General features: G+C 41.1%; 1 protein-coding gene and 1 long non-coding RNA gene across 2 annotated transcripts in view; both read right to left on the bottom strand.

The window, feature by feature from the left end:
• The window catches only part of LOC138005862 (ice-structuring glycoprotein-like), a 14,020-nt gene extending 10,741 nt beyond the window's left edge, over window positions 1-3,279 (bottom strand). The window contains exons 1-3 of the mRNA XM_068852039.1: window positions 3,275-3,279; window positions 1,874-1,929; window positions 460-663 (exon numbers count right to left, since the gene is read on the bottom strand). Coding sequence (XP_068708140.1) covers window positions 460-663; window positions 1,874-1,929; window positions 3,275-3,279 — 265 coding nt within the window. The remainder of the gene's footprint in view (window positions 1-459; window positions 664-1,873; window positions 1,930-3,274) is intronic.
• Window positions 3,280-12,208: 8,929 nt separating this feature from the next.
• LOC138008032 (uncharacterized) overlaps window positions 12,209-12,500 on the bottom strand; it is a 4,039-nt gene continuing 3,747 nt past the window's right edge. The window contains exon 3 of the long non-coding RNA XR_011124155.1: window positions 12,209-12,500. This exon is cut by the window's right edge and continues 160 nt beyond it. This is a non-coding gene — a long non-coding RNA (uncharacterized lncRNA).

Raw genomic sequence — 12,500 nt, forward strand, 5'->3', positions numbered from 1 at the left:
ATTACGACATCTTTTCCACAACAAGAAAATAAAACCTGATTCCTCCTTTTGGGCTTCCTAGCCACATTACATTGAAGTATATTTTTATGATAACCTTCACAAGCCTTCTTTGTTATTTACTGCGTCAAGACAATCAAACAAACTGAAGTGAAATATTTAGGAGGAATCTTTGCCGTCCTATGTGTACGATTAAATGTATTAGTCACATAAAATTTGGCACAAAAATGTGTTCGCGTTGTCGCAAAGCTTTAACATTTTGTTTCTTAGTCGTAACGATCTCGTCAATGTCCGAAAGTGAGGACATGTTTGGGAATTCTTAAAACTTGCGTGATAGCTGCGTACGCGGCTCGTTTGGTTTGCAATTGCTTTTAACTAGCACATAGACTCGTCGATACACTCAATTATGTCGTTGTTCCTCTCCCCTAGGTGGTTAAAATAGAGCACCTGGCAACCACTTACCTCCAGTACTAATGTATGAACGCGCACCACGGACTGCCCCATTCTTCCTCGGTCTTACTACGTTACTTTCTTTGGTTCTACTTTTCCTTAAGAGGACCATCGACGCGGGGTTGAATACTGCCTGGCCCTGGTCATCTTTGTGAAGTTTGATAGCATTTTCGAGTCTTTTGAGGATAGGCCGTCTCCCAATTTTATTTTCGTTATCTACGATTCAAACAACTGTGAGCGAAATATTATCAATCGAGGCATCATTAGGTAAAGGAGGCTGGAGAACTGTGCAAAGACTGAAACACTTCCGTTTGATAATTCCGTCGTATCCTTGTACGGCATGCTGGAGACAGCTTTGCTTTGACACTTACGTCAAGACCTAGGTTGTTCAAAAGGCGAATAGTGCTATATCCACCAGATAAATGGGAGTTATCAACACAAAGTGAGTTATCCAGTGCAAATAGTGCTATCCGACCCTCGAGCAACTGCAGTAAGATATGCAACCAAACACTGATGCAGGCTCAATTTTGGTAAGTGTCCCGTTCATTTGAATTATCCACTGCCTAAGCATTTATTTAGGTTAACAAAAAAAAAGGTCAAGGTTATTTTTTTCTCGTTACAGTTGCCTAAACTGTCTATGTTTACTCGGGTAGTGAGACTAAATGGACTTGTGATAACTCTGGAAGCAAGTGATGTGAGAATTGAAGAAAAGGATAAGGGGAGGCTTCGTGCAACTCATTAAATGGAAGCGTCAGCAAAATAATCCAGCTAGGGTTACAATAGCAGCGACCTTCAAAATGACCACGACTACGAAACTGAGTATGCGAGAACTAGTTTTCCAGTAAACCTCGCGGCGTGTTTTAAACAAGAGCTTGTAAGCCAATTCCTTTTTTATGAAAGTCTTCTTTACGCAATGGTGATGGAGCAAATATGAGAAAGCCTAAAATTCAAGTTCTCGTATTCGAAGTTAAATATGAGGGTATTCGTGTTGAGTCGATCTACACTTGCAGGTCAAATATTGTATTGGTATGGGAGGCTATGCTCGCTTTCACTCTGCATGGCGTGAAGCTAGTGATATGAAAGGAGTGCTAAAAAATTCCACTCCTGCTACTTAAAACAAAGGTTATTAAGGTTTGCACTAAAATTCTTTAGAAAATAAGACTTTTTATCATTAGAATCGCTTATTTTAATTCCAATCAAGTTTTCCACTCGTTGCCATGATATCTTGAACAATTGTGACGTGTAATGGTTAATTGCTTTGTTCAGTGTTCTCACACAGAGAGCTTTTGTATTATGCAGTTCACATTGCAACCAGGCTTCCAATAGTGGACCAAGTTTTTTACTTTCATGCCAGTTATTGTTGCATGATTTCAGTAGTCTTGAACCAAAACTACCGCACTTTGACAATCGCCATAAAAAATCTTACCTGGTGCTCCCGACGAAAGCTGGATGATACCGAGCAAGCACGTGGTAACAAGCAGCCTGAAAGAAAAGTAATCATAATAAACCCGGCTACATAGTTAGAAACGTTTCAATGAAACGATTTAAACAGTCCTGTATATGCTATCGGTTGCTTACTTTTGGGGGAGGTTGGCGCAGCAGCGAAACCATTCGCTTTCCACCAATAGAGAGTGTATGGCAACTGACAGGCCGAAATTTGCGTTTAGCCAAATACAAAGAAACTTGTTTGAATTTTAACTCATTTGCATGTGATCCATCGATACCGAGCAACATCTCAAATGAGAGCAAGTTAGAATGAGAGAATTTCCATGCTTTTAGACAAGCAGCAGCTTGCCGCTTTCCATTTGTCGTTTCACGAAAATCGGAAACGCCCAATTTCTAGATCTCTATTTTCCCTTGTTCGATTCCAGCGTTCAACTCCACTAATTCATACTCAACTCTGCTCCAAGTGGTCTCATCGGGATACCTGGTTTTCCTTTTTCATTAAAAAAAACCAACATTTGGCATGTTTTCCAGTTAGAGGAGTTGTTAAGCTCGACCTCGTAAACTGGAGCCTTTAACAAAGTGATTCATTTAAATTATTTTTCAACGATATTGGTTGCATCTTCCGCAGCACCATGCTTCTTTTACTGCTGAAGTTAGGTTCATGGCGACTTCTTAGAGTCGCAGTTAATAACGGCCTAATTTGAACTCAAGAGCATCAACCCTGGCGAGGAGAGATGGCGGATATTTCCCAGATCGATCATGCTGGTAGAGCTGCTTAGATAAAAGAGAGACAAGATATATAAACTGTGGGCGACAGCGGAACGACGAAGAAATAAACAAAATTGGTTACCGAGGTAAGATGAATAAAAGTGGAATAAACTTACCTCTCGGGAGCATTTGTCGTCTCCCTATTAACCCTGCTCGCTGTTGCCCCTTAACCCATGCAACAAGCCTGGGTGTACCAACGAGGCCTTCAGGCTTTCAAGTCAATGGGAGACTCGTTTAAGAACATTCGATCTCACTGAAATTGTTATTCACTTTGGACAAAGAATTTATTTACACCTAACCAACAGATAAGGCACCAGTACCAGTGGACAAAACAAACAAAATTAGAGAAAATGGCTGGACAGAATGGACGCTGTTTCTGCAAGAAAGCTTTTCCTTCCAAGTTAACCCAAATCAGGTTTATAATTAAAGAAAGAGAATTGAGTTTGTGACTGTCCTCAAATCAAAGAAAAATGCTTTGATAGCCCCTAACGGACTAGCTATTAGCTCTTTATTGTCGGACGGTTAGTTTACTTAAATCCATGATTCAAGTATTTTTATTCGATCTAGTCGCCAAATTCTTCAAGTAATAGTTATAACAATTGGCTGTACTTACTTCATTTTCTCGTCCCTTCAAAACCGTCACCTCGCCGAAGTAAACTTTTTTTTTTCGCATTCACCCTGTAACTGTACGAGATTCGGAAATCGCCTGGTCTAACTCGTTTGCGTTTTTCTTTGTTTTGGGGCAAAGTAGTGGCAAAAGAATCCTAAACATAAACAATTATAACGTGTGGCAAGAAAAACATATTAAAGCCGACCAGTTGGCTCAGCTGGAAGAACAATAGACTTTGTTGCCAGAGGTTGCGGGTTCCCGGAGCCCCCTAGCCAGATAACACGAAGTGAGCCGGGATAAATCTAGGGTATTGAGAGATGAGAGAACTGAGTGATCCCTGCTCTTAGCTGGATAATTTAAGCAATTGTCGCTTTATAGACACCTGAAAAATTCAGGTGGCTCCAATGGGATTCGAACCTATGATCTCTGCGATGCCGGCGCAATGCTCTACCTAGTGAACTATGAAGCCACACAGTTGGAGCAGGTCACCTGAATTTTCAAGTCACTGTCAGGTGTCTATAAAGTGCGAGGATCACCCAGTTCTCTCATTTGTCTACACCCTACTAATCGCACTTCAAATATATACAATCAGAAGTGACTATTGTATCGTTCTGAAAAAGCTCCGGACTAATTTGCATGTAATGTTATGTAAATGATTTGTTTATAGTGAAAGTGCAGCTAGTTCACAGGCACCCGAAGGAATAATCTGAAAGAAGCAATTCAAACTTAACAGAAACATGATTAAGGATCCCAACTGGCAGAGGAAAACCGGCAATTGGCTATTTACGTACAAAGCGTGGCGGAGTTGAAGCCGGGACAACCGAAAACAAACTCAAGCCAGAGAATGGAGATTTGAACCCAAGTGCGAAGAAAACCGGCAGTTGGCTATTTACGTACAAAGCGTGGCGGAGTTGAATCCGGGACAACCGAAAACAAACCCAAGCCAGTGAATGGAGATTTGAACCCAAGTGCGCACCGGTGGCTCAGTTGATTGATTGATTATCACTCGGGAGGTCACGGGCTCGAACCCCGGCCTGATCAACACTCAGGATCTTAAAATAGCTGAGGAGAAAGTCCTTCCTTTGAAATTTCACTTGCAAATGGTTAGACTTTCAAGTCTTCTCGGATGAAGACTATAAACCGTAGGCCCCGTCTCACAAATATCTTCTATTAAAGTTCCCTATGGGGAACACGCTATTCGAGAAGAGTAGGGGATGAAGTCCCCGGTATTGGTCCCCCCTCCCCCAGGCCCCTTGCCTGTGACGGCGGGGGCTTCCGAAGAGATGAAACACATACGATAAGGCAATGAATACAACCAAGAAAGTTCTGTTCTGTGGTTAACTGTTATTCGTCTTTCAGGAGCCCATGAAGCGCCCGCCCATTATTTACCACGGACCGGTTTAGCTCGGTTGCGACGGCGACAAAAAAGGGCTTTCTGACCCTTTCGTTCCTCGGATCGAAACATTCATTCTCCAAACTAGAACCATAGAGTTTTTTTATGGGTAGTCATGAGAATTTGGTGTTATATCACATCTTAAGCTGGTAATAATCTTCGTTCTCAATACCTGTCTAATTGACATTTCATTGAAATTGTGAAGAGAGTTTATTTAACAAACATTCACCGAAGGCGAAGTGAATATCGGTTAATGAAAACCGAGACGAAGTCAAGGTTTTTATTCACCGATATCCACCGAGCCAGAGGTGAATAATTGTTTCAGTAATATATATTAGATTTAGCCAAGCCTAAAAGCGGAGCTCCCTGGTTATTTATTCTTACTGCCTGTAGGGTTAGTGAAAATAAAAGGTTTCGAATTGTCCGCGTTTTTATGTTTCCGGTTGCTGCTTAATTAAATCATTTTCTTTGCTTTCTTCTACAGAAAAATTCATTGCCTAACTAGTGATTAGAATTCTACGGTACATTTTACGCATAAAACCAATATCGCATGAATCACGAAGCGATTAGTACGATGAGTACTTTGGAATTCACCAGTTTGGCAATGAATTTTTCTTGAACTGCTTGAGTTTTAAAAGAAAACAACCACACCCTCGTGGATGTGTTTGTCGTGATCCTGGTTTGAGGTGCGCGGCGACTTGTGTATGTGGCAGTTCTAAAAATCCTTGCAAAAAAATAAGGAATCTGTGCCTGCTGCCAATTCTCCATTCGAAAGGCACCTGTTGGCACTTGAACGCGAAAGAGAAAGTATCCAGGTAAAGCGTGTTTCAATAATTTTGGTGCACTCAGGTGTAGCTATAATTATTTATTTATCTATTTATTCATTTGCAAAACTCCGAAACTCGATGAAACGAACAAGAATACTAAAACGACTCATCGGTTTCCCGGGTCAAAGTTGATTAAATTCCTTATATTTTACTTATAATGCTACTGTCCTTGAACCAGTTTCATTCTCTAGTTGATTCACCTCCTCCAATTTACGTTTTTATGCTGGAGACATTTATTATCTCGGTTTAAAAATTTATATTTCATCATCTTTTTGATATTTCATTGATCTTCTTGCTGTCGTTTGCAACTTCTCTGAGGTCTTTTCTTGTTGAACCAAACGTTTATCCTCAATTTAGTATTCCCTTTTTAAATTTTAGATACCACCTTTATTTCATTTCTTTTCTGTCCGAGAACCAGTTGCAGTTAATACAATTAAAGCAAAAAAAAGAGGATCGATGGATTCGTAACACAAGCTTAATTAAAACTACCGCAGCATAGAAACCCCTGACCAGATAAATTATCTGCTTTGGATTTCACATTAGATATGCATTTGCGCATTGGCACAAAGCTATAGGAAGTCTTGAATATCCAAGGGACCTGGTGAATAGCGACGACCCCGAAACTGACCAATGGGTGAATATGGCAAACCAACTAAACCACACTGGTGTGTGTCTGCAATGTCTGTCTTGATAGGACCAGAGAAGAAAATAATAAATTCTGTAACGTAAGGTACAGACTGGCATGGCGCTAAGGCGTCGAATCATCCCAAACAAGTCATCAGAGGATTTCGGCCCGTGCAATCGCATTTGGACGCAGTTGACCATTCGCTGCTTTCTGCTACCGACCTCGCCTCCCGGTACGGCATTCAGGGAGAGATATGTCGGTCAATAAACCATATGACAACCTCGTCCCCAGGGCGCATTTCCCTGGCTTTGGGCATTTCCCAACCCACCGAAAGCCAGTACATACATACATGCATCAACGTTATTTCATCCCGAATTTCCGAAAAACTACAGCAGCTAATATCTTCCAGACATTACATTTACACCTAAAAGACATAGTATTTAAAGATAAATACTAAATACGTGATATTTAAAGATATATTCATGAAAAAGAAAAGCCGCTGTACAAGATGCAGCCCAGGATTCTCCTAAGACACCAGTAAACTCATAGGTAAGGATAAAATCAGGTAGTGCATTCCGCAATTTTTGCTGATACGTAAGAAAAAAGATCTAAGAGCATAACTAGTTGGTTTATTGAGGGGCAGAATTTAATTGCTGCGAAGATCATGCATAAGAAGTGGACGGGAGAGAAAGCGTATTTTTCATATAAGCAGAAAAACCCTTAAAAAAAAAAACAAACAAACATACTTTTATAAAGTAATGTAAGGAAATTTTGAATGCTCTTATTTATTACATAGATGTAGAATTTGACCTTAGTAGCAAGAGGACAGGTAATCTGCAAATATAAATCTCGTTAGTCTCTTATTTACATTACACCGTTTCTTTGACAAGAGCATTATAGCGAAACGAAAGCACAACTTTAATTTGTCGCGAATTTTCTATGATAAAAACTTGTTCAGAAATCTAAAATCTACGTTAACAGCACACACCAGGCCTACTCCTGAGTATCTGGCAAGAGATCTTTTCCTCTGGCCGCGCGCGCTTCAGCCATTCGATGAGGGCCAGTCTCGTGCTTCTTAAGTTGCCTCGCTCATGCCCAAAAAGAATTCTGGGTAATTCTACCATTCCATGACAAGGGAACACTCCCGATTCGCATTTCATAGATTTTTTCATAAGTGTCGGGCCATCCAGTCCTACCAGCAAAATAACGCATCGATTGAAGGTTTTAGCTTTCAAAACTTGCCCAGATTGTGTCAGTAGGTCCTGGAATTCGTCCACAGAAAGGCCAGAGAGACAACTTCACTCGTGAACCGCCACGTTTACAACAGAGCATTTTAGGCGTCCCAGTCTGCATGAAACCATCTCTCGCCTCTGTCTGAGACAAGACCAGACACGCACGGTTCTTACGTTACGTTTATGCCTATAAAATCAACTGAAATGTCAATTGCTGGTACAAAAAAAAAAACAACAACCGGCATGTTAATATTTTTTGGGCAGACTAGGTATCGAAGAGCCAGAACATTTGCGCATGCGCTGACGGAATCTTTGAACAAGAGAGAAAAACGCAGTACCTCCAGACACCGGCGCTGGAGCGTCGTACCAAACGAGTCATCCCGGGATTTCGGCCCGTGCGATCGCTTTTGGACGCAGTTGGCCCTTCGCTGCTTTCTGCTACCGACCTTGCCTCCCGGTACGGCATTGAGGGAGAGATATGTCGGCCCCTAAACCATATGTGACAAATCCCACGCCTACTCACAGCTCCAAACCGCCCTTGTCAATATAACGTAAGAATTAGATGGCTTATATATTCAAGAAAAAAGTCATTTTATCTGTCATATGGTAAGCACTGGAGTCGCAGATTACAAAGTGTGCGCATGCGCCCTCCTAAAGGTAACATACATACAGTCATAAGCTTTTTCCAAATAACTACAGGAGCTAATATCTTCGAGATATTACATTTACAGCTAAAAGACATAACATATAAAGATACATACTAAATACATGATATTTAAGATATATTCATGAAAAAGAAAAGCCGCTGTACAAAATGCAGCCCTGGATTCTCTTTAGAAACCAGTAAACTCATAGGTAAGGATAAAATCAGGTAGTGCATTCCGCAATTTTTGCTGATACGTAAGAAAAAAGATCTAAGAGCATAACTAGTTGGTTTATTGAGGGGCAGAATTTAATTGCTGCGAAGATCATGCATAAGAAGTGGACGGGAGAGAAAGCGTATTTTTCATATAAGCAGAAAAGCCCTTAAAAAAAACAAACAAACATACTTTTATAAAGTAATGTGAGGAAATTTTGAATGCGCTTAATTATTACATAGATGTAGAATTTGACCTTAGTAGCAAGAGGACAGGTAATCTGCAAATATAAATCTCGTTAGTCTCTTATTTACATTACACCGTTTCTTTGACAAGAGGATTATAGCGAAACGAAAGCACAACTTTAATTTGTCGCGAATTTTCTATGATAAAAACTTGTTCAGAAATCTAAAATCTACGTTAACAGCACACACCAGGCCTACTCCTGAGTATCTGGCAAGAGATCTTTTCCTCTGGCCGCGCGCGCTTCAGCCATTCGATGAGGGCCAGTCTCGTGCTTCTTAAGTTGCCTCGCTCATGCCCAAAAAGAATTCTGGGTAATTCTACCATTCCATGACAAGGGAACACTCCCGATTCGCATTTCATAGATTTTTTCATAAGTGTCGGGCCATCCAGTCCTACCAGCAAAATAACGCATCGATTGAAGGTTTTAGCTTTCAAAACTTGCCCAGATTGTGTCAGTAGGTCCTGGAATTCGTCCACAGAAAGGCCAGAGAGACAACTTCACTCGTGAACCGCCACGTTTACAACAGAGCATTTTAGGCGTCCCAGTCTGCATGAAACCATCTCTCGCCTCTGTCTGAGACAAGACCAGACACGCACGGTTCTTACGTTACGTTTATGCCTATAAAATCAACTGAAATGTCAATTGCTGGTACAAAAAAAAAAAACAACAACCGGCATGTTAATATTTTTTGGGCAGACTAGGTATCGAAGAGCCAGAACATTTGCGCATGCGCTGACGGAATCTTTGAACAAGAGAGAAAAACGCAGTACCTCCAGACACCGGCGCTGGAGCGTCGTACCAAACGAGTCATCCCGGGATTTCGGCCCGTGCGATCGCTTTTGGACGCAGTTGGCCCTTCGCTGCTTTCTGCTACCGACCTTGCCTCCCGGTACGGCATTGAGGGAGAGATATGTCGGCCCCTAAACCATATGTGACAAATCCCACGCCTACTCACAGCTCCAAACCGCCCTTGTCAATATAACGTAAGAATTAGATGGCTTATATATTCAAGAAAAAAGTCATTTTATCTGTCATATGGTAAGCACTGGAGTCGCAGATTACAAAGTGTGCGCATGCGCCCTCCTAAAGGTAACATACATACAGTCATAAGCTTTTTCCAAATAACTACAGGAGCTAATATCTTCGAGATATTACATTTACAGCTAAAAGACATAGCATATAAAGATACATACTAAATACATGATATTTAAGATATATTCATGAAAAAGAAAAGCCGCTGTACAAAATGCAGCCCTGGATTCTCTTTAGAAACCAGTAAACTCAATGGTAAGGATAAAATCAGGTAGTGCATTCCGCAATTTTTGCTGATACGTAAGAAAAAAGATCTAAGAGCATAACTAGTTGGTTTATTGAGGGGCAGAATTTAATTGCTGCGAAGATCATGCATAAGAAGTGGACGGGAGAGAAAGCGTATTTTTCATATAAGCAGAAAAGCCCTTAAAAAAAACAAACAAACATACTTTTATAAAGTAATGTGAGGAAATTTTGAATGCGCTTAATTATTACATAGATGTAGAATTTGACCTTAGTAGCAAGAGGACAGGTAATCTGCAAATATAAATCTCGTTAGTCTCTTATTTACATTACACCGTTTCTTTGACAAGAGGATTATAGCGAAACGAAAGCACAACTTTAATTTGTCGCGAATTTTCTATGATAAAAACTTGTTCAGAAATCTAAAATCTACGTTAACAGCACACACCAGGCCTACTCCTGAGTATCTGGCAAGAGATCTTTTCCTCTGGCCGCCCGCGCTTCAGCCATTCGATGAGGGCCAGTCTCGTGCTTCTTAAGTTGCCTCGCTCATGCCCAAAAAGAATTCTGGGTAATTCTACCATTCCATGACAAGGGAACACTCCCGATTCGCATTTCATAGATTTTTTCATAAGTGTCGGGCCATCCAGTCCTACCAGCAAAATAGCGCATCGATTAAAGGTTTTAGCTTTCAAAACTTGCCCAGATTGTGTCAGTAGGTCCTGGAATTCGTCCACAGAAAGGCCAGAGAGACAACTTCACTCGTGAACCGCCACGTTTACAACAGAGCATTTTAGGCGTCCCAGTCTGCATGAAACCATCTCTCGCCTCTGTCTGAGACAAGACCAGACACGCACGGTTCTTACGTTACGTTTATGCCTATAAAATCAACTGAAATGTCAATTGCTGGTACAAAAAAAAAAAAAAAACCGGCATGTTAATATTTTTTGGGCAGACTAGGTATCGAAGAGCCAGAACATTTGCGCATGCGCTGACGGAATCTTTGAACAAGAGAGAAAAACGCAGTACCTCCAGACACCGGCGCTGGAGCGTCGTACCAAACGAGTCATCCCGGGATTTCGGCCCGTGCGATCGCCTTTGGACGCAGTTGGCCCTTCGCTGCTTTCTGCTACCGACCTTGCCTCCCGGTACGGCATTGAGGGAGAGATATGTCGGCCCCTAAACCATATGTGACAAATCCCACGCCTACTCACAGCTCCAAACCGCCCTTGTCAATATAACGTAAGAATTAGATGGCTTATATATTCAAGAAAAAAGTCATTTTATCTGTCATATGGTAAGCACTGGAGTCGCAGATTACAAAGTGTGCGCATGCGCCCTCCTAAAGGTAACATACATACAGTCATAAGCTTTTTCCAAATAACTACAGGAGCTAATATCTTCGAGATATTACATTTACAGCTATAAGACATAGCATATAAAGATACATACTAAATACATGATATTTAAGATATATTCATGAAAAAGAAAAGCCGCTGTACAAAATGCAGCCCTGGATTCTCTTTAGAAACCAGTAAACTCATAGGTAAGGATAAAATCAGGTAGTGCATTCCGCAATTTTTGCTGATACGTAAGAAAAAAGATCTAAGAGCATAACTAGTTGGTTTATTGAGGGGCAGAATTTAATTGCTGCGAAGATCATGCATAAGAAGTGGACGGGAGAGAAAGCGTATTTTTCATATAAGCAGAAAAGCCCTTAAAAAAAACAAACAAACATACTTTTATAAAGTAATGTGAGGAAATTTTGAATGAGCTTAATTATTACATAGATGTAGAATTTGACCTTAGTAGCAAGAGGACAGGTAATCTGCAAATATAAATCTCGTTAGTCTCTTATTTACATTACACCGTTTCTTTGACAAGAGGATTATAGCGAAACGAAAGCACAACTTTAATTTGTCGCGAATTTTCTATGATAAAAACTTGTTCAGAAATCTAAAATCTACGTTAACAGCACACACCAGGCCTACTCCTGAGTATCTGGCAAGAGATCTTTTCCTCTGGCCGCGCGCGCTTCAGCCATTCGATGAGGGCCAGTCTCGTGCTTCTTAAGTTGCCTCGCTCATGCCCAAAAAGAATTCTGGGTAATTCTACCATTCCATGACAAGGGAACACTCCCGATTCGCATTTCATAGATTTTTTCATAAGTGTCGGGCCATCCAGTCCTACCAGCAAAATAACGCATCGATTGAAGGTTTTAGCTTTCAAAACTTGCCCAGATTGTGTCAGTAGGTCCTGGAATTCGTCCACAGAAAGGCCAGAGAGACAACTTCACTCGTGAACCGCCACGTTTACAACAGAGCATTTTAGGCGTCCCAGTCTGCATGAAACCATCTCTCGCCTCTGTTTTCTTTTAAAGGATTGCCTTTACCCACATTCCGGCTTAATGATGCCAGCTTGTGGTTTTCTGTGGACGAAGATGGCCCAGAAAACCACTTACAAAATGATAAACCTAAGGCCAACTCGCTCGCTCCCCGAACAGGGACTGGACATTTGTCACGTGATTTTGAAATCTGAGCCCACATTTATCCAAAACCGCAGTTGTTTCAATGAGATTTTCTTACACGTATCTATGCACGACGAAGGTCAAATCTACTATTTTCAAATCTATCATCGCCCTCTCAATCCAACGCTTGAATGCCAGTTTCCCCATAGTGGCTGAGGAGGCTCCAGTAACTCTCTTGTGAACCGTCTCAATGTCCACACTTAAATGTAAGTAGTTCTTCGTTAGGGTATAAACATAATGCTTAGC

The sequence above is a fragment of the Montipora foliosa genome, chromosome 6 (genome assembly GCF_036669935.1).
Source record: "Montipora foliosa isolate CH-2021 chromosome 6, ASM3666993v2, whole genome shotgun sequence".
NCBI lineage: Eukaryota > Metazoa > Cnidaria > Anthozoa > Scleractinia > Acroporidae > Montipora > Montipora foliosa.